Source organism: Rhizophagus irregularis, chromosome 26 (genome assembly GCF_026210795.1).
Source record: "Rhizophagus irregularis chromosome 26, complete sequence".
NCBI classification, from domain to species: Eukaryota; Fungi; Glomeromycota; class Glomeromycetes; order Glomerales; family Glomeraceae; genus Rhizophagus; species Rhizophagus irregularis.
The window spans coordinates 2,779,964-2,805,025 of record NC_089454.1 but is presented as its reverse complement, the minus strand read 5'-3'; the positions used below and the strand labels follow the sequence as shown (position 1 = coordinate 2,805,025).

Sequence of the window (25,062 nt, the reverse complement as noted above, 5' to 3'; positions counted from 1 at the left end):
ATTCTATTTTGAGTCATTAAAATAGCAATAAATTTTATACTGCATAATAACTAATGCTTCTAGAATTTTTATTCAAACATTCGATAATATGATAATATATATTTGTTTGAAGGAGTGTTTATAAATACAGTATAATATCATTATATATATTTTTTTTTTTTTTTTTTAAGATGTACACAACGTTAACTTTATTAAATAAGATATAAAATACAAATAAAAATAAAAATTACAATACTACAAAATTAATAGAAATTAGCTACACTAAGATCTACGACAAAGGGCATGCAATCAGGATAAGCAAACGTGAGTTGAATCACTAGCTACACCCTCAAATCCATCCAGTTTTCTCGCAGAAAAAAGGCCAGACCCACCTTAAATAGTACTGTAATTGAAAGGCACCAAATAAAATAAATTAATAAAATACAATAAATTCTGTAACAATACTATTTTAAGGAGTACAACTATCGTAGTATCCTAATATATCACTACCATAATATATATTGTTCCTAATTCCTATTAAATCTTCATATTTATTAATTGTTGACTGTTGTCTTAATCTATATAAACAATCAACACCATAATGCCTTTTCTTTAGATTTTTATTAATTCCTAAATCTTTGTCTTTTTTCTCCATTTCTTGACAACGTTTCAACCAATATTCATGGAAAATATGATGTCCCATTTTCATTCTAAATTGGTATAAAATTTTTGATGTTAATTTCTTTTGTTTGCTGAAACGATCTATAAAATGTGACAAATTTTTTGGGATAAAGCCTTTTATTAAGTCTATAAATGTAAATTTGTTATTATCTATATTTATATCCCAAATATCCAGATCATTAATTTCTTGATTATCTATATGCGTTTCATTGTTATCTATATGAGATAATATAGATTCTTTCAATGCTGTTTTAGTTGATGATACTAAAGTTAACATATCTAATGATCGGTCTACACACAACCATATATGATTAAAGTCTTCTTCCTCATTCTCACATATTGGACATAATCTATCCTTATAAAGGCTGTTCAGACTTTTTTGGATTTGGTGAATACAGGGAAGTTCTTCTATCATTAACTGTATTTTCCTTCGTCTTATTTTATTTTCAGCAAATGTAGTATATAAAGATCCTTCTTCTCCTTTTAAAAGAGAAAAAGTATTTTTAATATCTATATCCAGTTGTCGGTATTTCGCATTCCTATTAAGATTTAGGAATTTTTCTAAATTGGTGACATTTGTTGTTAATCTTAAAAATTTTCTTAATGGTTTTTCAATAATAACATTATTCCAACTAGGGATATATCGTATTAGCTGAAGTGGTTGGTTTCTTATGTTAATACTATGTAGATCTACCTCATCATGAATACGTGCTACCTGTTGATCAACAAAATTATTATATATATCTTCGGCATGTGCTTGTACTTTAAATAAGGTTATATTTAAAGATAAAATTTCTATTATTTCCATTATTATTTGCCAAAGGATTCCATTATTTATCATTTTAAAATATTGTCTTGGTGTTATTTTAAAATTTTTTGACTGTAATTTATGGAATGTTGAAAAATTTTGATCATTATCTGTAAAAATATGAACTGTTGATTGTTTCGGCATTACTATTAGGCTGATTAAAAGTGGTAATAATATCATTATATATATTAGTACATACAGTATAATACAATACGGTACATAATGTGGTGCAACCTAAAAAAAAAAGAAAAAGAGGGAGTTTTTCACCATTTTAAACACCTTTTCATTATTGTTCTTTCTTTCTTAGTAAAAAATCTTTTTCTTTTGTAATGTTCTCTTTTTTTTTGTACGTAATCAGAAAAATACGAATCGAAATAAAATACTGTATATAATACATTCCATGATTCTAGACCTTTTTTTTTTAATGGAAAATTGTGTGATTGAAAGTGTAAAAATATAAACTCCCGCCGATTTTTTAAATAACGATACGGAATCATACGAGGTTCTTTAAGGAATCTCTAAAAATAAATAAATAAATAAATAAAAATAACAATATTAAAAAAAAAGCGTAAAAAAAAATTGTACAAAAAAAAAAAATAAAAATAGAAATTTTTTTACGTCAAAAAAAAAAGTACAAAGTACTGTAAAATTATTTAATTGGCTATTTTAAAATTAATAATTTTATTAAATAATACGTTTTTTTATGATAAGATTTTAAACCAATAAACAAATTCTTTGACTTTTAAAACATCAAAGACCAGACATTGGGACATTTCGTGTTACCTTTGTGTAGAAATATATAATATAGTCTTTCGTTACACTTCGGACTATTACTAATATATATAAATAGGATGGGAGGAATACTGATCATTAATCTGAAGTCCCCCCCAGAAACGCTTGATCTTCGCTGGTAAACAATTGGAAGATGGCCGTACTTTATCGGACTGTAACTGGTAATATTAAAAAGAATCAACTCTTAGCACCTTCCATAATAACTACATTTTATTATATAACGCCCATTATACTATTCTAAAGAAAGAAAAAAACAAAAATGTCAAATTGGCCGACATACAACGTTAAGGATCATTTGCGTTACAAAAGCATAAATACTGTATCAAGTTGTTACGACTTACGACCGATCGTATAATTATATAAATTGATTTCAAAAATTACGTGTTTTTGCTTGAAAAAAGATTTACATAAAAGATTTACATGTACATGTACCAAAATCACTCGCCATTATTTAAATTTATTAACAAATGCTTTTGATTATAAAAGTTGACCAGACGAGAAAAAGTTGATAACGATCTTACTTTCGTCAGTTTCGTGCCTTCTTTGATAAATCTAAAGGATTTTATCTATACTTTTAATATAACCTGAATTTTAACGACATTTATTAATTGTATTAAAAATTCTCAGATGATTAAAAAAAGTTGTTACTTTAAATTAAATCCTTTTGAAAACCCTTTTTGAAAATTTGAACAACTTTCTCTATAAGGACTAACATCGTTTATGTATATTGTGGATATTTCAGATTATAAAATACGCTGAAATATCATGTTTCGGGATATTGTGAGTAAATTCATGGTATTTTAATAATATTTTCAGGGGAATTTTCCGGAATTTTTTTTAAAACTTAAATTAGATCGTGATCCATATTAAAGAGTTATTGGATGGGGGAAAAGAAAGACCGATATCCCCCATCCAATAACTGTCAGTCATTAGGAATACTGCGGTGGCCAATAGGAATTAATGTTACTAATAACGTTTTCAATATTGGATGTCTCATCCCTACGAAAAAAATGCGTCCGGAAAATATTCTGAAATTGTCCGGAATATAATTGTACAAATTCCGGACAAAATGAGTGTCCTGAAAACATACGAAAACGCGCAAGATTTGGAACATTTTCCGGACATTGATTTTTGTCCGAAATTTGTCCAGATTTGGAATTTGTCCGGAAAAAAAATTTTCTCTGAAATGATCTGCAAGTCATGATATCAATGATATATTCCTTATACAAATACCTAACTGATAACTGTTTATAGCAGTTCAAATTAACATCATAGATAGTATTTTTGCTTGCTCTTTAAGTTTACTTAGTATACACGCAAAGGTTTTGAATACCAGTTTTTTGCTTTTTACATTTTTTGATTTTTTATTGTCCAGAATTTGCCTGGAATTTTTTCTCGTCTAACTACCAGAATTTGTCCGGTTTTTTTTGTCCAGAGATTGTCCAAAATATGTCCAGGATTTTTTGTGTCCAGAATTTGTCCAGTTTTGTCTATCCGAAATTTGTCCTGAATTTTTTCAAATTCCGGACTTCAAAAAATTCCGGACACCATATTTTTCATAATTCCGGACATTTTCCAGACATTTTATAGGTATACTGGACAATTTCCGAACAGTTTTGGTGACAAATTCCGGACATTCTTTTTTCGTAGGGCATAAAAATATCGGTCATTAAAATCTCGCATATTCCTAATCAACTAAACAATATCTTTAAATTTCCCTTAATTATTACATTTAATATAACAGTATCTATAGAAAAAATACTTTGATAATATGTAACCTTACATGAGAAAAGGTTCCGTCTCAACATCTGTAACGTTTGATAACGTCCCGAATTCATGCATATTATGCACTTCTTTTTAAGTTCCGAAATACGATGTACAACAAATCGGGATTGATTTTGAATGAAAAGATTGGCTGACATCGGACATTAACGGACATTTAATAATAGTTTGTGGTACAACTAGTTATGTAATTTTCCATATATCCGTATGGATATTTTTTCATTTTTGTGTCACTTTTATTAAAGAAATTTCGAAAAAGAAAAAAAAAAATCAACGACAGATAAAAGGACTTGTCATTTGATAGTGTCACATCCATGCAGATCATATTAAAATTATCCTTTTTTAAAGTGGTATAACTGCATGTAATAATTGTTATTGTTTGTTAACGTTAATGACATCGAATATTCTGTTTTTACCTTATATAGAAAATAAATCATGAATGAAACGGGATAGTGCAATTACATAATTACATAATTACATTTTAGTCATTGCATAAAAAAAATTACGAATATTTAGGTTAAATCGCGAAATGATCGTCTCAACTCTCAAACAACGACACTTGTTTGTTTTAATAAGTTTCGTCATAATTTGTGCTTATTGCTTCATCCAAATAACATCCAAATACTATTCTTTTAATATATATATGTATGGTATAAGTACGATATAATTCATAATAAATAATAAATTTTTAAACGAAAAATGATTCTAAATCAAGATTGTCTTACTTTAATAATTGAAAAATTATATGAGAGTAAGCATAATTCTTTATTCTCATGTTTATTAGTTAATAGAATATGGTGTAGAATAGTAATACCAATAATTTGGAAAGATCCTTGGTTTATATTATCAAAAATAAATAATGAAGAAATTTTTTTTAAAAATTCAAAATTACTTTTAAATATTATTTTATTACATTTATCAAAAGAATCAAGAAATTATTTGGAAAATCAAGGGATTAATTTATTTAAAAAATTAAATTTTCAAAAAAATACTTTATTATTTGATTATTTAACTTTTTCTAAATATATTAAACATAGAATTTATTTTAAAAATGGAAGTAATATTTATGATGAAATTTTTCATTTTTATAATAATGATCAACGAAATTTAATAATACAAGAAATTTATAAGATTTTTATGATTAAAAGTTCAAATATTAAATTTTTGGATATTATTGGAATTTTACAACCTTTTTATAAATATCCAGAAGAAGAAATCAAAATTTCAAAAATTCAAGAATTACAATGTAAAAGTAATGATAATCCATTACTTTTTAATAAATTGACTCAAATATGTAAATTTATTCAAAAATTTATCATCATATATACAAATTCAAATATTGAACTCACAAAATTAATTGAGTCACAATTAAAAGTGAAATATATAAAAATTTTTTATATGATAGAAGATGATGATATATTAATTTATCAAGCAATTATGAAACATTCAACAACTATTAATTATTTAGATTTAACAATTGAAAATAATATAAATTTTATAAATATTTTATTACAAAAATTAATTAATTTAAAAAAATTAATTTTACATGGAAGTTTATTTTATAGATTAGATTTAGATAAACAATTTATTTCTTCATTTTACCCTAAATTACAAATCTTACAATTATGTTCAATATCATTTTCTATAATTATTAAAAGAGAAAATTTATATATCGCATATGCGATGATATCGCATCATTAAATTTATCACGTGATATTAAGTAATATATACGTTATAATTACGTAATAATAAACTATTGATAGTGTAACTATATTAATAGTATAAATTGTTGCTTTTAGTAATGATCATTTTTTTCCTCTCCTTATCGTACGAGTCTAAAAATGGATGTTAGCGTAACTCAAGGTATATTTCTTTTCGTTCAAGAATACAGTATACCAGAATTTTTTAAATCATTCAAACGGACTTTTTTTACTTACAGATAGCAGTTTTATTTTGAACGATTATGAAGAACTTAATCAAAGTTAGTTACTTTATTTCTTGCATTGTATATATAGCTCAGAGACTAATTAATAGTCTTTATTATATAGTTTCAGAGGTGTTCGAAAATAATACTCCTTGTTCTATTGAAAATTTAGAAGAAATTGGTCTAGATTTCGTTGAAAATGAATCCTCTCCTTTCATAGCCACTATTTTAGGTTCAGATTTAGAATCTTTAGAACCTACTAAATATCCTTTATTAACTCAACCTGTGGAATTAGCTATTGGTTCAAGTTTTCCATCCTGGGCTATTGCTGAACATTATATAAAAGAGTATGGAAGACAGAAAGGCTTTGTTGTTAATCGTTATCGAGTTGAATATTACCATAGTACTGCTTCCACTTCATCTGAACGACCTGTAAAAAAAAGAACATTTTCCTGTGAGTATAGTGGAAAGTATAAGTCTAAGAAAACAAAACCATTGGACCAACAACGTAATAAAGGATCTAAAAAAACAGGTTGCAAGTGGCATATCAATTTATCCGAAAATGGTGGGTTTATTCATATAACCTTTTTGAACTTAGAGCACAACCATGAAATACTTGCAGATAATGCTAGATTTGCCACAAAATTTCGAAAGTTTGATCAACCTATATTAGCTGAAATTGAGCGTGCTGTTGTACATGGTAGATGTGATGCATATACAATAAGAAATTTGTTGCAGCCATTATTTCCTGAGCAACTTTTTCTTACTCAAGATCTGTCAAACGCAATTCAAAAGATTAAACGTGACAAAAGAGTTATTGGGTCAGATGCATCTCACTTGTTAAAATTTCTCCTTGATCAACAAAAGGAAGATCAGATGATGTTTGTGCAACCATTAATTAATGTAGATAGTAATAGATTGTGTGGTATATTTTGGATGACTGCAAATCAGATTGTATTATGGTCACATTATTCAGACGTTGTGTTGCATGATAATACTTCTAGAACTAACAAATATAATTTCCCATTATCTTTGTTTATAATTGTTGACAATAATGGAAAATCACGCTTAGGTGCTCAAGCCTTTTTAACTGATGAAACACAGGAAAGCTATGAGTGGGTCTTACAACAAACACTAGATGCAACGGGTTTGGAGCCAAAAGTTATATTAACTGACATGGATCCAGCTATGGACGCGGCATGCAGCATTGTATACAAAAATACTTATCATATTCATTGCATATGGCATATGTCACAAAATTTGCCAAAAAGACTTAAATCTAAGCTTGGTTCTGTAAATTTTAAGCAGTTTGTTCATGATTTTTGGTGTATGCGTAATTCTTTATGTGAAAATATTTTTGAGCAAAGATTTCAAGCTCTATTGGAAAATTATCCTACTGCTAATGAATATTTGAATAATCCAATTTACTCAACACGTCATTCTTGGGCATGTGCATTCATAAGTCGAAGATTTACAGCTGGTATGCAATCAACACAGCGAGTTGAATCAATTAATGCAATTATTCATAAAGCTGTTTCTTCTAGTTCTACTATGGCTGATGTAGTTGAAGCTCTTGATTCTAGAATGCAGAGAGAAGAAATGAATAAAGACTTTTTAGCATGGAAATATAAATCAACAATATATCATCAACCATTTGTTGTTGATAGTTTCTTTAGTAGTATTAATAGGACCATACAGAAATATTTTTCACCACGAATTGTCAATGAAATACAAAAACAAATGTGTGAATCAGTACTATATAGATGCGAAAAACAATCCATTGACGATGCTTTTGAATTCATTGAAGACCAATCGGTAAGTATAAACTGAAATTAGGGTTAGTTTAGGGTTAGGGTTAGGTTAGGGTTAGGGTTAGTTAGGGTTAGTTAGGTTAGTTAGGGTTAGTTAGGGTTAGTTAGTTAGGGTTTGTTAGGGTTGCTTAAGGTTAGGATTAGGGTTAGGGTTGGGGTTAAGATTGTTAATTAGATTTAGAATTGAAAATATTAATTTCAATTGCTTTATTTTTAGGATCAAACTGAGCTTATGAACGATAATGATCAAGGTGAAGATACTGTAAATGTTGGTCATTCTGAATGTTATTTGAAAGAAGTTGAAAATGTTGAAGATCATTATGACTATCGGCAGACATATTTGAAGTCATTATTAAATTCAGTGTCAAAAGAATTAATAAAAGAAGTATGGACAATTGTTCCTTACATGTTTCCAACTTCGTATCAACATATTGTCATTCTTAATGATGGAACTCATTTGTGCACATGCTTATTATTAGTATCTCATGGAATTGTGTGTCGTCATTACTTCAAATTGATGATTGAAAATTCAGCTGCTTTATTTCATTTAATGTTAATGCCAATGAGATGGCTTCAAGATGATTTTTGGAACTGTATAGATTCTATTTCCAAGGAACCATTTATTGGAGTGTCTTCAAAAAATTCAAACCAATTAGATTATTATCAACCAGCTGATTTTATTCCTAAACATCATGACAACATTCAGGAAATTCGGGTTCGACATTGTACGCAAAAAAAAATTGAATATGGTCGGCTTATGGGACATTTTAAGCAAGCTTTAAATTATTCATTAGACGATAATGATCAAAATAATCTGGATGATATTCTTTTAGCATATATTTCTGAGAAGGAAGCAAAATTGAATGCTAAAGCACAATCCGAATTAGAAGGAAGAAATATTCTTAATGAAAATATAAATTTTGGTAATGAAATGAAATTATCTGATGGACGAGTTTATGATATAAATAGTATCAAAGATCCAATAAAACGTCAAGGTAAAGGTAGACCCGCTGGTAAAAGATTTAAAGCTTATGATGAGGGCAAAAACAAAGCAAATAGTAGTAAGAATCAAAAAGAAAATGTATATGAGATAGATATTGAAAACATGAATGATAATAGTAATAACACAAGTGGGCGTAGATGTGGTTTATGTCATAAAACTGGACATTATGCTCCTAAATGTCCTAATAAAAAAAGTAGTTAAAGGGTAAAAAAAATGTATAAGTCTTTAATAGCTTTTTCATTTTATTTGGTTATAATATGTAGTAATATAATATGTAATAAAATATAATAAATGCAATGCGAATAATAATATAACAACATATCACGTGATATAATAAGTGTGATAAATAATTTTTTTCGCACCATGCGATAAATAAATTTTTTCTTATTAAAATTATTCAAAATACTGAAGGAAATTTACAAATAATTTGGTTGGGTAGTAATAAATTTGAGAATGTAGATCAAAATGGTCAACTTATTCGAACAATATCACAACATTGTCCTAATCTTAAATATCTTAAAATATTTTTAAAAGATTATTATCTTGAAGATTTTAAACAATTATTAATTAATTGTTCTTTATTAGAAGGAATAGTAATTTATACTGATAATCTATATTTAAATTATCGTGGTGATGAATTATTAAATATTTTAAAAGAATATTCCCCAATTAATTTACATAAATTAGAACTTGATTATTGTAAATTTGAAATTAAATCTTTGGATTCATTTTTAAATAATTGGAGAAATCGAAAATCATTATGTTTATATTCAGTCAATACTAAATATAATCATATGGATAAATTTAATGATATGATTGAATTATATAAAAAGGAAGGAATTATTAAGAAATTTAAACCAGATAAAAATTATAATTTTATGAATGATTACAAAGGAATGATTTAATATAGAATTATGTACTGTAGTTAGTAATATAGACACATAAATGGAATAAACTAGATACAAATTATTAAATATAAAGTATTACATCATATGATTATCATCAAAGTTTACCAGGCGCAGAAATTCGTTATGTAATTGTTCTAACGTCTCATAAACAGTATTTAATTTTGATTTGCATCTAACAGAGTTTGTTTACGCCAAAAAATTTTTTTTTTTTTTTTTTTTTGTTATAAACTCAACTTTTTGCTTTTTTGGTAAGAACCTCATTTTTGTTTTTATAATACATGTATAAACAAAACGATGATCGATAAATATGTTGTTCATTATGGAATAGCGTATTTATCTATATATAATTATTTTAATTATTTATCGCTCACATTTTGACTTCTAGAACGATGATCTCACACTCGCAGGTATCTTTTCCTATCCGGACTAAAAATTCTTTTGATTTAAAAACTAAGAAATTTGGTAAAAAAAAAAGAAAAAGAAAAAATAAGAACATATCCGGTAAGAACTTATAGTATGAAAAGTAAATAATAAATTAGTAATTTTCTATTACTCTTTCTATACTAACTAATAATAATAGTCTCTCGTTTTCAGTCTGCTTCTACTTCCATCGAAGGTATTTACATACATGGTTTAAATTTATTCATTGAAATTTTTACCATTAAAGCCTATATATTCTTATATGAATAGATGAATATACCAAATTGATGAGAAGAGAAGTAACTAAAAAATATTACAAAGAAAAAGCAAAGGCTGAGAGAATTGCCAAGAAGCAACGACCAATTGAGATTGCTAAACAAGATCGTTATGATCTTAAATTTAGTCCAATCTTTTCTTCTTCATTTGCTAAGCAGGATCAAAAGAATAAGGAAGAGCCGAAATGTGTTGCTATGAACCTTCCATTAGAAATATTCATTAAGATAGTAGAATATGCAACGCAAGAAACTGCTCTTGCCTTATCATTAACATGTCAGAAATGGTATGATTGGCTTACTGACGGTGGAAGCGTTTATATAGACCGAGCTTGGCGTAGATCACGAAATAATACCCATCCTTATCTCAAAAAACAAAAGAATGGCGTGTGCGAGAGGATTTATACCATTAGAAAAATGAAACCAAAACCAATTTGGTATCGCGAATGTGATATGTGTTTCAAAAAATCAACCACTAACTCATGGAATTTTGGAAACGAGCTAGTTAAAACTTGCTATAACTGTATGATGATGTATAAGGTGAAATATACATAAAAGTGAAGTGAGGAAGTAAGGAAGTGAGAAGCAAAATACATAAAAATTCGCTGGCGACTTTTTTTTTGTCTTTTTAGTCATTAGTAATTGTAATGTAATTTTGATCTGTATCTGTTAATTTTTTTGAACATTATGCTTTATATTTTTTTTTTACCCAAAATCAATTGAAAATAAGTAAATAGTTTTAGATGTTTTAATTGTACAATTTTCTACTTGTGTTTTAAAAATTTTAAGTTGCAAAATTTAAATATGTTAAATAAAAAAAGAAAATTATAAAATGCTACATTCTATAATCACTTGATTTAAAAGAAAATTCTTCATTCCAAAACGTGACAAGTTCGAGTCATAATCTGCATAGTTTTGAAAAGTTATATCGTGACTTTATAAAACACGGGGTGATTAACAGGAAGAATTAATTTCAATCCAGTGACATTCCGAGAATTTTAGTTCTTCTTCAATCTACTGTATGTCATGTTAACTGAAAGGTTAATAAAAATGAATTCGTGGCAACTACTACGATAAAAAAAAATATATATACAATATATTCAAAGAATTTTTTCCTTTTCAACGATCCTTGCCGACATTACATCATTGTTATCAAAAAATTATGACGTAGTAAAAAAAGATCAACATTAATATAAATTGATAATTTAATGATCATCAAAAAAAAAAATTTTTTTTTTCTTTCAAACTTTTTAAACTTTTTCACACGATTTCAGAATATGCCAGATATAATTTATACTCCTAACTATGTACCAGGACAATTTGATGACGCACCTGAAGATGAACAAGATGAACAACAAATAAATAATGAATTAAAAAAAAATATTGAAGAAAAATTTAATTATAATGAAGAATTTGATTATGATGACGATGGTGACTTTGATGATTATTTTGAAGATGAGTTGAACGATAATGAAGAATGGGATAACGCAACAGGAGGTAAATCATAAGTATAAATATTTGAAGTTTTGTTTTTATATCTAAAGATAATACAAAGTTAAATTATCGTTTTTATTAAAAAGATTTTACTAAACAGTACAATCGATTAAGACAAAAATTACAAGCTGGCGGTACATCATCTGGATCAATAAAATATCAAAAAGGACCTTCTAAGGGAAGTTCATTATCAGCTGGTAGAGGTGTATCTGATGAAGCTAGAAAAAAAGTTAATGAAACTAAATTACAAGAACAATTGAAAATTTTGAGTAAATATGCAAACAGGATTCATCTTGGTATGTATTTTATAGGAAAAAAAAAAAAGATTTCGTTATTGAATTTATATTCTTTTTATTAATCCAAAAATTTCCTTTCTTAAAAGATGAAATTTCAGATGGTAAATTATCTGTTTCTGTAACTAATGACATCAAGATGAGCAACAAAAAAGCTCTTGGTGATAAGTAAGTAATACTTATTTAAAATAATAGTTCTTTTAATTTGATGAATTATTGTTAACGTAAAAATATATATTTTTTTTGAAGACAAAAGAATAGTGATAAATCAGATCGTGCTACTGTAGAGCAAGTGTTAGATCCTCGAACGAGGATAATTCTTTTTAAGATGATTAATCGCAACGTAATTTATGAAGTAAATGGGTGTGTAAGCACTGGTAAAGAGGTATGATGATGCCTTTTTTTTTAAAAAAAAAAAAAAAGAAATAAGGATCAATATCTAAATTAATATTTATACAAATTATTTAGGCAAATGTTTATCATGCAATAACAGAAGATGGAAATCATAGGGCCATAAAAGTTTATAAAACTTCAATTTTAGTGTTTAAAGATAGAGATCGTTACGTTACAGGAGAATTTAGATTTAGACATGGTTATAGTAAACATAATCCAAGAAAAATGGTTAAATTATGGGCGGAAAAAGAAATGAGGAATTTAAAGAGATTATGGCAAGTCGGTATTCCATGTCCCGAACCTCTTGTTTTAAGGCTACATGTTTTAGTTATGAGTTTTCTTGGAGATAAAAATGGTTGGTACGTACTAATTTAAAATTGAATATTCTTTAAAAAAAAAAAAAAAAATTTAAATTTTTTTTTAAAAAAAATTCTTATTTTTAAGGGCATATCCAAGATTAAAAGATGCAGTTATTAATTCTGATAAATATCCAGAGCTATATTATCAACTTATAAAGAATATGAGAACAATGTATCATAAATGTCGTCTGGTTCATGCTGATTTGAGCGAATATAATCTCTTGTAAGTTAAAAAGAAATTTGTTTTCGCAAACAATTTAAAAATTTTTCTTAATTAACGTTTTTAATTATCATAGGTATCATTCGCGTGTTTTATATATTATTGATGTATCTCAATCAGTAGAACATGATCATCCACATGCTCTTGAATTTTTAAGGAAAGATATTTCAAATGTCACAGGATATTTCAAAAGAAAAGGTGTAAGAGTTATGAGTATCAGAGAATTATTTGATTTTATTACTGATATTAATATTGGATTAGATGATGAGCAAGTTGAGGCCGAACTCGATAAGGTAAATTTTTCAATATGTTAATGTGAGCTGCTATTAACGAATGATTTTTATTTAAAAATTACATATATATTTTTCTTTTTTAGATTCAAGAACGATTAGCTTCTCAAAAGGAATTATCAATTACGTTAAATGAGGATATTGATAAAATGTCTAAAGATTTAGTTGATGAAGAGGTTTTCAAGAAAGCCTTTATTCCGAGAACCTTGGACGATGTATTTGATGTTGAAAGAGATACTTTAAAAGTTTCAAAAGGCGAAGGTGAGGATGTGAGTAAAGCAAAATAATTAAATTATTTTTGTAATTATTTTGTTACTTTTATTAACTTCCCTTGTTTGTTTAGTTGATTTATCGAAAACTTACTGGACTTTCTATTGACGATAAACCTGAAAAAATACCAAGTGAAAATGAAGTGATGGCAAATTCAGAAAACATTTCATCTATTTCTACTAAAGATGATGAAAGTGAAGAGGATGATCAAGATGAAGAAAAAGAAAGTGAGGGAGATGAAGAGAGTGAAGATGATGATGTGTTTAAGAAACAATCTAGAGGAAAACGAAATGAAGACAAAGAATCTAAAAAAGTACGGATTTGTTTATTATATTTGAGTACAATACCATATTTGATGATTTACGTTACATTTATACTTGTTTTAGGAGCGGAAGAAAGCTGCGAAAGAAGTGGCAAGAGAAAAAAGAAAGAATAAAATACCCAAAGCCGTCAAAAAGCGTAAAATTAAAACTACTACCGGAAAAAAGTCCAAATAATTTATTGCATTTGATATTGTTTTTTATTAAATTATTTTTTCCGTAATTAATGTAAACCAGATTAGGTTGATGTGCGGTGACTTCGTCACCGCCAGTTAATTGATTTATGTAGTATTTACAGTAACTGATAATAATGTATGTATGGTTAGTTTTATTAGCTAAACATATAAGATTTAATTCATAACTTATAGAATGTCAAATAGGTTAAGGGATAATAAAAATGGTTAATTTATTGTTAATGGTTTGGAACATTGTTCCAGTTGGTTCGATTCCAATAAACAACTATTAAAATTAAAATAAATAGAAATATTAGTAATGATGCCTTTTCAAGCAAATATCAAAAGAAAATCTGCATATACACTTACCACGCATTATAGAAGAATTCAAAGAAGCCAAAACCTACAAAGGTCAAAAAAAAAAGAAACATTAGTACGTTTCTTCAATATTAAAAAAAATTCCCCCTCCCTAATCCTTACATTATCCAAGTCCGGGTTTGTTTCGTTTCCAAGAGTCCGGCGCCCTAGTCCTACAAAAAAAATAAAGAAAGAAACGTTGGTACGTTTCTTCAATATTAAAAAAAAATTCCCCCTCCCTATTCCTTACATTATCCAAGTCCGGGTTCGTTTCGTTTCCGAGAGTCCGGCGCCCTAGTCCTACAAAAAAAATAAAGAAAGAAATAATTTTGTTATATGTAAAAAAAACGAAAATTGGTATAACAGTTATAAGTTTCGCTTTTTTCAAAATCTCAAAGTTATTCAATTAATTTAAACTTTTAATATCTCAGGTTTAATATCAAAAAAACAGAATTAATTGTTTGCCAAACAATTATGTGTAGTATTAACTAATCTTACCACGCAAATTCATTAATATTTAAGAATTCTCCCATTCTTACTCCATTTTGATTGAAATTAACGATATAAATTATTTTAGTATACCATTTCGCCGATGTAATTTCGCCGAAGGGATGTTTTATCGCAAGTGCCGTTTCCCTGAAATTCCATTTTCCTGAATCGAATGGCCATTTTTGCTGAAAGACATTTCGTAGAAGCCATTTCGACGAAGGGGCATTTTGGCGAAGTTATGAAATTTTTAAGTTTTCCTTTTCTTTTTTTAGAAAAGGCAAACAAATATATTTTAAGTCGCGTTTGTTTTTTTTTAATTAAAAGAAAATTAGTTTTATTTGACAACATCGTGTTCATCAATTTTCCGAAACAAGGAAAATAAAATAGAGATAATTGTTCTTTGAACAATTTTTATTTCCTTTGTATCAAATTTATCGAATTGTATTAAGGAAATATCATATTAATCAACAACATTTTGGCGAAATGTCTTTCGACGAAATGGACGTTTCGGTGGAAAGAATTCGACAAAATGTCCATTCGGCGAAACGTACCGTACGTCCGTACATTATTTTTTATTTTATTTACACTTTTTGTCTCCTATCTCTAAATTTAATAATATAACTTTTCATATTACAAATTTTATAAGTCATAAAGCTACAATTGATTTTATTAATATAAAAGAAAAAAGATGATTAACAAATAAGTACACCAATTATCACGGTCTAAAAAAGTCTTTTGTTAAAATAAAAAATGTTTATACAAATATGTATATCTGGATTTCGCAATCAAACTGTATATATAGTATTGTATATTTCCTAATTTACCATCCAATTTCTTAGTTATATTAATTCAGTTGATTCACGATAGATTGCTATAAGATTTTATTTCATATAAGTTCATTGACTATGAAATTTTAATAGTTAAATAAAAATAAATGCATATATCATATATATTACTAATAACTAATAGAAACTGAAACGATTTTAACTTTCGTCGGCGTGCTGCATTGTCGCTATAATAATATACAGTAAAATTCGTTTAAATTATTAGAAATTAAAATCTCCTAACGAGTGTTTTAAATTTCAAGTTGAAAAACATTGTAACTCCATAATTTATCACTCATTCTCCGGAAATGTTGACCAACACTACATACTACGTAATTACAAATTGATAAATATTTGATATAAATAAACCAAACCAATAGTTCTAAAAAAAAAAAGATAAGTTTTATCACAAAGTAAATATACTCGACATATTCATTATTAATATCATACATAAATAAAATTAATATGCAAAGAACTGCATGAACTTGAACACAACAATTGGAAAAAAACAAATAATTTTTTCCGAATAGGACAAAAACTCATCAGTTTAGCGGAACAAAACGCAATAATGAGAGAATATACGACGCTAAACGACGAATTCGGACAAAGATTGAAAGATGAAAACAGATATCAGGACAAGAGAGAAGTTGGAGACAAGAGGCCGATCTTTGATTCACCAAAGAAAAGCGAATCAAGTGAATCGGAATCGGAAGAAGAGGCAGAAGAAATCAAGCCTTACGTTATCGAGTCAGAAAAGGAAGAGAGCTCGACGAAGGCCAAAAAGAAGACGACGCAAAAGAAGAAAAAGAAAAGGAATTATAGAAAATAAGTAACATATAATATATCCAATCGAAGTCACGTGAACTTACTTTCACGTATAAAATTTTTCCCGATACCAAAATTTTAGATAGATTATTTGTTTTACTAGAATTAAATTTTTTCTTTTCTTTTATGTCAAATTTTTCGCAGGATTAGAAACATAATTTGGGATATAGTAGAGATTAGATTAGACTTAGTTTTACTAGACCCAGAGAGTTGGTGTAGTCGTAGCCTAATATCTTTACACATATGTATCTTAGGTTAACATTATCCATCATGAATTTGACTAGTTTAGTGTATTTGGATAGACGACAATAGGTGGTAGGGACAAGTAGTAAGTATTTATTTTTATATTATTTTGTAATGTGTCTTTTGTTCTTACTCTGTTATAGGGTTGACACGTGATTTGCACGGTCAGCTCTAAGTATCATTTGTTGTGGATTATGTAACTTATTTCTAATACATCCAAATAAAGATGCGTTACAGTTTTAAAAAATAAATAAATAAATAAATAAATAAAATTAATATAAATTAATTAATTTATATAATGTATTGCATATTATCATTTTTACCTACCTTTTAATAATTGAGAATCTTGACAGTATATAAAAGAAATAAAATCAGTAATCATGAAATTGAATAATTGTTAAATTAAATATATTACCAAACATAGTACCTTTATTATTTTATTCTTCATCAAGGTATGATGTAATAAGAGATGAATTAACAGGTTTTGTTAAATTATTAAATGTAAATAATCTACTAGTATATATAGCATCAGGACTTTTCTCATATGAAGTTGAAATATTTGGTATTTCTTTATCAGCTTCTTCAAACATAGCCCTAATATCTTTTCCTTATATCCAAATTTTTTTTCTTCTTGAAATTCTTTATCACCGTGAGAAGAACAGTACCAAAAAATTAAAATATTACGCAATTCATTGGCTGTTGGTCTTTGATTTAAATCAGCATTCATACATTTGTAAGCTAGTTCCTTATAAATTTCAGGAGTTCCTTTTCCAAATTCTGGTCTAAGCCCATTATATATTTCTAATTCTATTATAAAAAGGTGGTTTTCCAGTTGATAATTCAGCCATAATTACACCAAAACTATAAATATCAGATAATAATGTATATGATTCTCCATTCAAAACTTCCGGGGCAATATATGGTAATACTCCACATATTTTATCATCAGATTTTTGTTTAAATGATGGTTCAGATATTCTAAAATCTGAAATATAAGGTATATTATCTATTTGTAATATATTTCCACTATGTAAATTTTTATGATAATATCCAATATTATGTAAATTTTCAAGATCATATATTAAACAATACAAATAATTAATTTTATCTTTCCATAAAATGCTGTTAAAATTATTTGAGAGAAAACTTCTCAAATTTCCTTGATTTGCAAATTTTAAAACCATCATAAATTCTTTTGGATCTGGATCTTTAGTCATTCCATGAAAAGTTAATGAGGTTCTACTTGAATTACAATGTACTTTAAGCTATAAATTTAAGGTACCGAAAATCATTAACGTTAATAGAAAATTTTTAAATTATCATTAATCATTGTCACAGTTTGTCTTCGATATAGCGATTATCCTCAAGTTCGTTGTAATAGAATTAGGAGAAATAACGAAAGAATTTTCTTACAAATTTGACTTAATTTCACGTGTCGGAGTTCGCTATATTAAGGGCAGACTTATTAACAAAAAAAATTAGATATCCTAATAACAAAACGTACCTCATTTAAATGTTCATCTAACATATTTTGTGATCCATTTAACTTTTTCAAAGCAACCTTTATAGGATTTGATTCTTCTTTTTTCCAACTTCCATCATCTTGTTTAGAATATTTTGTTTTGCCATTATTCCATATTGCAGAATATACTTTGGAAAATGCGCCTTCACCAACTTGCTTTATATCTTCAAATTTATCAAATGTTATCCATTTAAGAAATCTCTCATCATTTTTTACGTAATAAATTGTATCTTTGATAAAATCTATCAATATCATTATTTCCACTGGTCCAACCTTCAACCATTCTAAATGGGTCACATTCTTCACACCATAATTCTTTGATAAATGGTTTATTACAATAATAACAACAATTTTCAAGGTTGATGTTAGAATTTTTATCGGAAATATTTAATTCTTTAGATTCTGTTGAAACTCGAGTTTCATTTTCTTTATTCATCTTATCTTTGAAGATTTTAGATTTATTTTTATTGTTATTGTTTTTCGTATATTTGCGATAGAAATTTATTTACGTTATTACTGTAAGCGTATTTATAATCAATTAAATTTATGAGGATTAAAATGGAACTAGAATTCTAAATAAAGAAATAAAATAATGAAAATAATATACCATACTTGTTATTGGGCTTCCATTCTAATCAATGAAATCAATAAAAAGAAATCAGTTACCTAATAAAAGAATAAAATAGTGTTATTGGGCCGAGCAATAATATTTTATTCCATGAAAATCTGAATAATGTGTAGATCCTTTCTTTTTTTGAATAATGCCAGGCAGTAGGTAATACGTAATTCTGTCCCTGAAGAGATGAGTGCCGATCTCTCTCTTGTTACCTATTTATTTTTTTTTTATTTTTATAAACGTATTTTATTCATTTTATTAGTAAATTATAACGCATTACATTAACTAGTAAATACAAAAAAATACATTGAAGCTAGTTATTTCTAACTACACCTCTCCATATAAAAACTTTAGAATTCTTTCTAAAGTGTAAACTATCGTAACCAGCGTGCTATTCACGAAATATTCTCATAAACTAAGTATTTACTAAATTACTAATTACTTGACTAGCTATTTTAAATCTATTATGATCTCCTAATCTAAATACGTCGTTTTTTGTTTGTTCTTCTAAATCTATTTTTACTAATTTTTTGATTTTTTTACTGTTTTTAGTTTTTTCTAATTTCTCAAAATCCAGTATTTTTCCATCATCATTACTTTTATTCCTTTTTCGTTTAGTATCTTTAAAAATACCCATTTGTTTCTCTAATTCAATTGTCTCGTTGCACCGCTCTATCCAAATCTTTTTATGAACCTCATTTAAATACTCGTTAAGAATTAATAAAACGAGTTTTCGTTCTTTATGGTTTTTGTAAACAGTTAACCATTTCTCATTGATTAATCCTCTTGTTACTTCTCTAATTATACCTTCCGTTGTCATTATAAAAGAGCGACTTGAAGCTATACTTAATAATGTATCTATAAATTCTTTACGTGATATATCATCATCCAACATGTCTTGATTATCCAATAAAACTTGATTAATACTACTATTAAAAATATTTATTTCTGTCATAAAATTATTTGAATCGCATGTCCAAATATGTTCCCATGTCTCGTCTTCTATTGAGCATCGAGGACATTTACTATTTGTTATTCCACAAACTCCTCTTTTCCACAACGTCTCATACGTTGGTAAGATCTTTAAAAAATTTTTAATACGCCACGTTCTTATTCCCGCGTCTTCTCTGTTAGTTGTATTCTTAGAAATTATTATTTCGTTATTTATCAATTTAAATGTCTCCTTCCAATTAATCAAAATATTCGCTCCATTCGTCTCAATAAAACAATCTTTCACATAGTCTAATAATATGATATCAATTTTTGTTATATTATTATTTATTTCTTTAAACCACTCTCTATACGCTCCTTCTATTGGTGTATGATTCCATCTTAGACAATATTCATCAACTATCATATTGTCTAATTTAATTACAATTTCTTCAATCGAATCCTTACACTTGATTAATTCTTTCTTAAGAGCTGGTAGTTTAATCTCCTGCATATCTTCCATCACTTCTGATTTTCTATGTGAAAACTTCAACGTCATATTCTTTAATTCTAATATTGTATTGAGAAAATTCAAGTATATATAAAGATTATCATCCAATTCTCTTCTCATACTTCCTATTTCAGAATACTTCGTTAACCATTCAGCTATATCTGAATCCATCCTTAAATCTATACTAATATTGCATGGTAATATAATTATCGCTACAATCAAAGCAATTATATACTCTTGTTACCTATTTATTATTACTTTCGTTAATTTAGAATCAATGAAAATAAATATGGAATCAAAATTCCATAAATGGTTGCAACGGTTCAGAGTCAAGAGTTGGTAAATTCTTGTCACCTTTTTACAGAAACATGACACAAATCATAATTTTGACCGATATTGAATGAAGGTTTATTATCGAAAAATTAAACAGTAAAAATAATGATTACATGTAGTATTTAAATCTTGAATATTTTAGATTTCATCGAAAATGATATTGAAATTTTCAAAAAATTGTTTAAATTAAATTTTATTGATATAATATAATATAAAGACTAATATATCAAATACAATTGATACAATGAATATAAAAGAAAATCTGATTATGAGATTATATAGTATAAATTTACAAACGGGGATCGAAGAAATTAGCACACGACACATAAGTAGAAGAATTAATTCGAACACTATATCATTGATTTTTTTTTAATTAAATTACATAATTTCTTTTTAAATCGTTTCGGTCTACAAAAATCTATTGTTTAATTGTTTGAAAGCAATTTGAAACAATATTCATAATAGTCATATTTGGGTTTCCTCTTAATCGGTTGATAACAAAATTTATACATAATTTACCATTTTAATTCGGTTATTTAACGATAAATTATTGTAAGATCCCTTTAAATATTTAATTTATTGACCATGAAAAAGAAATTTTTTTTTTAAGAAAATAATTTAATCAATTTATAATTAATCGTGTTGTTAAATAATAATAACATGATTGTAGTGCTAAACGTATAAAATTTATTATAGATAAATTAATGCAAATTTTTAAAAATAATTTTTTTTTCGTTATCGTATCACAGATCTTCGATGTACTGAATTTCTTCAAATTTTTATTTAATAAAAATAAAATTATGATCAGAATTACATATAATGTTGCCCAGTATTACATAATAACTATAGATTATTAAATGTATAATTCTAAAAAAAATAAAAATATAACAAAAAAAAAGATAAATTTTACCATAAATTAAATGTGATCATTCATCATCTTTCATCTATTGTTTTGAATAATTGAATAATAATTCATATGAATTATATATTGCTATTACCTACCTTTTAATTGTAATGAGCTAAGTCAAATAATTTAGAATCTTTACAATCTATAAAAGTAATAATATTAGCAATTAAGGAATATTAAAAGTTTGGTTAAAAATTACTAAAAATAATACCTTCTTCATCAAGGTATGACGTAATAATAGATGAATTAACAGGTTTTGTTAAATTGCTAAGTGTAAATACTCGGCTAGTATATATAGCATCAGGATTTTTCTCATACGAAGTTGAAATGTTTGGTATTTCTTTACTAGCTTCTTCAAACATAGCTTTAATTTCTTTTTCTTTATATCCAAATTTTTCTTTTTCTCGATTATCATTATAAGAAGATAAGAACCAAAAATCTATTATATCATGCAATTCACTGGCTGTTGGTCTTTGATTTGAATTAGCATTCATACATTTATAAGCTAGTTTCTTATAAATTTCAGGAGTTCCTTTCCCAAATTCTGGTCTGAGTCCATTACATATTTCTAATGCTAAGGTAGTATCATGTTTTCTTTTATAAAAAGGTGGTTTTCCGGATAATAATTCTATCATAATTATACCAAAACTATAAATATCCGAGGATAATGCATATGGTTCTCCATTCAACACTTCTGGTGCGACATATGGCATTACTCCACATATTTTATCACCAGATTTTTGTTTGGTTGATGGTCCAGATAATCCAAAATCTGAAATATATATATATATATATAAGATGTGACATCATCTACTAGTAATATATTTCCACTATGAAAATCTTTATGAAAATATCCTGATTCATGTAACTTGTTTAGACCATATGCTATATAAAGTAAATAAAAAATTTTAACTTTCCATAAAATATTATTGAAATTGTGTGAAAGAACACTTCTCATAGTTCCTCGATCTGCAGGATCTTTGGTCATTCCATAAAATTTTAATGGAGATAAAGTAACTTTAGAAGCTGATAAGCTGATTTATAAAAATTCCAATGTATTTTAAGCTATTATTTACATTAAAATTTCTAATCCTCTTATATGTGAGAATCCAAATGGATCGGTGAACGCACCCGATATATGATAAAAATATTTTTTTTTTGAAAAAAAAAATCATAATAATTTAATTTATGCTCTTAAAAAAAAAAATGGCAATAAATTATTGTTAACATTTGTTTAAAATAAATGATTTAAAATTCGACTTTATTTAATGAGTAAAATAAATAAAATAAAAATTGTAAATAAATAAAATATACTATCTCAAGAACCTTAACATATAAATTAGTATAATAATCAATTATTTCAAGCCTTTATCTTTCCTCCTTGCCTGGGTAAGGTGCGATATTTTATTTCTTGTGTTCATTTTTCCTTTCCTTCATATATGATTTAATGATAACAGGAGATAATCACGCAACATACAGTATTTATCTCACAATCAAGACACAATCAAACTTTACAGCGGATCAAATACCATTTGTAGGTCACTTGTCATCAGTTGAAGATTTGCAATGGAACTCCTTTATAAATTCCACTATTTCAACTCCTTTAGCTTTAATTCGATTCAATAATTTTAATTCCTCATCATTCAATTCTTTATCCAATTTCATACCAAGAACTTTTAAACTATTGTTACTTTTTTCAATATAATTTAAAACATTTTTAAGTAATTTTAATTTAATAATCTGATTTAAATTAATCATTTCAAAACTATTATGACAATTCTCTAAGAATTCCTTAAACTTATCGGTATGATGAGAACAAATAGAAATTTCCCTAATATTAATAGGTATATTATTTGCTAAATTTATAAAAAATTTATCAATATTTTTTGAAATAATAATACTTAATATTCTTGTTCTTAAATTTTTAAAAAGTTGTATCACTGATAAATCAATATGTGAATGAATACTTATTTTTAAAAAAATAAGATTTGGACAATACATTGATATATTTTCAATAAGAGAAATTGTCGGGTTTTCAACGAATAATCTTTGTAATGATGCACCTAGATATTTGATCATTAAAGGCATGACATTAACATCCCAATAATTGTGTATAAATAATAGTTCCTTGAGCTTAGATGAAGAAAAATTTAATCCCTCACATTGATTTAATAATATACCTTCACAAGTCATAAATTTTAAATATTCTAAATTATATAAATCATTAAATCTTTTTAAATTTACATTACTAAAATCAGTGTCTATAAATTCAACATGAACTAAAGAATGCTTTTGAAATTCTAAAGACAAAAGAATGTTATCTACTGATAAAGAACAATTCCCTTCTAGCTTAAACATTTTAAGATTGTTTTGCACTTGAATAATTGTACAAATTTTTGGAGTGAGAGTAATATTAGTCAAATAATTACAGTAAATGTAACGACGTTGAAATGGTGAACTTTTAGCTCGAGGAAACTTAATTATTAATTTTCTAAAATTTGTACAGTTATTTGCTATATTATTTAAAAATTCTTGTTCAATTTCTTTATAAACAGAATCCCTCAAATGAAAATTTAATGATAATGAATTTAATTTTGTTAAATTTGAAGTGAAGTTTTGAACGTTAAAGTTTTTAAAACTTTCTCCATTAAATAAATATAACCAAATATCTAATTGTTTAATGTTTCTACTTTGACGTAAAATTGATTGATGAAATATCGGAATAATATCATTATATATTTTTTGATTATTTAATAAAACTTTTGAACAATATTTATCAAACCATCCATAAATAACAGAATTTATTATAATACTATTATAATTTTCCAAATATTTTGGATATTCGAATAAAGGGTTATGTTTTTTATAAAAATTAATACCATTAATCTTGCTTAATCCCAGTTTTTTCTTCAATTGTAAAATTTCTGCTTTATTAAAGCAAAAAATTAAGGTCAAGGTTATTGAATAATTTTTTTTGGTTATATCTGCAAAAGGATTTGCATAAAGTAAAGGAATAGTTGATCTGCACCAAAATCTATTAACTAATAAACATTTAAATAAAGTTGAATGATCATTTTGAAGGTATTGTAAAATGGAATAAATACAATCATCTGTTAAATAAGGTAAAGTCATATTAGAAATTTGGGAAGAAAAAAAAAAATTTTCACAGAGTTATTGGAGAGGCTAGTTATATTAGAAGTCATATGGTTGTACATTATTTTTGTAATACTGTAGCACATACATGATTTATAAGCAGAGTCCAGATGATTAGCATTCCAGTACGGTAAATTAGTAAAACCTTAACAGGTGACAC

General features: G+C 26.4%; 8 protein-coding genes across 8 annotated transcripts; 4 read left to right on the top strand and 4 right to left on the bottom strand.

Annotated features, from left to right (window-relative positions):
* Positions 1 to 448: 448 nt before the first annotated feature.
* OCT59_017778 (uncharacterized protein) lies at positions 449 to 937 on the bottom strand (the record flags this gene model as incomplete). Its single annotated transcript, XM_066137706.1, has 1 exon — positions 449 to 937. The coding sequence occupies one exon, from the start codon at positions 935 to 937 to the stop codon at positions 449 to 451; it is 489 nt and encodes a 162-aa protein (XP_066004257.1).
* A 4,946-nt stretch (positions 938 to 5,883) lies between these two features.
* On the top strand, positions 5,884 to 6,577 carry OCT59_017777 (uncharacterized protein; the record flags this gene model as incomplete). The annotated part of the gene is made up of 4 exons (XM_066137705.1): positions 5,884 to 5,905; positions 5,982 to 6,023; positions 6,091 to 6,313; positions 6,565 to 6,577. The coding sequence occupies 4 exons, from the start codon at positions 5,884 to 5,886 to the stop codon at positions 6,575 to 6,577; spliced, it is 300 nt and encodes a 99-aa protein (XP_066004256.1).
* Positions 6,578 to 7,706: 1,129 nt separating this feature from the next.
* Positions 7,707 to 9,685, top strand: OCT59_017776 (uncharacterized protein; the record flags this gene model as incomplete). The annotated part of the gene is made up of 3 exons (XM_025311352.2): positions 7,707 to 7,781; positions 7,995 to 8,028; positions 9,192 to 9,685. 3 exons carry the CDS (start codon positions 7,707 to 7,709, stop codon positions 9,683 to 9,685), a joined length of 603 nt encoding a protein of 200 aa, XP_025172646.2.
* A 392-nt stretch (positions 9,686 to 10,077) lies between these two features.
* On the top strand, positions 10,078 to 10,935 carry OCT59_017775 (uncharacterized protein; the record flags this gene model as incomplete). Its single annotated transcript, XM_066137704.1, has 3 exons — positions 10,078 to 10,095; positions 10,283 to 10,304; positions 10,379 to 10,935. The coding sequence occupies 3 exons, from the start codon at positions 10,078 to 10,080 to the stop codon at positions 10,933 to 10,935; spliced, it is 597 nt and encodes a 198-aa protein (XP_066004255.1).
* A 722-nt stretch (positions 10,936 to 11,657) lies between these two features.
* OCT59_017774 (uncharacterized protein) lies at positions 11,658 to 14,486 on the top strand (the record flags this gene model as incomplete). The annotated part of the gene is made up of 11 exons (XM_066137703.1): positions 11,658 to 11,877; positions 11,961 to 12,170; positions 12,257 to 12,335; positions 12,417 to 12,552; positions 12,636 to 12,919; positions 13,005 to 13,142; positions 13,216 to 13,337; positions 13,401 to 13,432; positions 13,516 to 13,698; positions 13,773 to 14,012; positions 14,086 to 14,486. 11 exons carry the CDS (start codon positions 11,658 to 11,660, stop codon positions 14,194 to 14,196), a joined length of 1,755 nt encoding a protein of 584 aa, XP_066004254.1. The 3' UTR covers positions 14,197 to 14,486.
* A 4,997-nt stretch (positions 14,487 to 19,483) lies between these two features.
* Positions 19,484 to 20,680, bottom strand: OCT59_017773 (uncharacterized protein; the record flags this gene model as incomplete). Its single annotated transcript, XM_025329324.2, has 1 exon — positions 19,484 to 20,680. The coding sequence occupies one exon, from the start codon at positions 20,678 to 20,680 to the stop codon at positions 19,484 to 19,486; it is 1,197 nt and encodes a 398-aa protein (XP_025172642.1).
* A 1,167-nt stretch (positions 20,681 to 21,847) lies between these two features.
* On the bottom strand, positions 21,848 to 22,243 carry OCT59_017772 (uncharacterized protein; the record flags this gene model as incomplete). The annotated part of the gene is made up of 2 exons (XM_066137702.1): positions 21,848 to 21,891; positions 21,961 to 22,243. The coding sequence occupies 2 exons, from the start codon at positions 22,241 to 22,243 to the stop codon at positions 21,848 to 21,850; spliced, it is 327 nt and encodes a 108-aa protein (XP_066004253.1).
* A 1,045-nt stretch (positions 22,244 to 23,288) lies between these two features.
* On the bottom strand, positions 23,289 to 24,881 carry OCT59_017771 (uncharacterized protein; the record flags this gene model as incomplete). Its single annotated transcript, XM_066137701.1, has 1 exon — positions 23,289 to 24,881. The coding sequence occupies one exon, from the start codon at positions 24,879 to 24,881 to the stop codon at positions 23,289 to 23,291; it is 1,593 nt and encodes a 530-aa protein (XP_066004252.1).
* Positions 24,882 to 25,062: the final 181 nt, after the last annotated feature.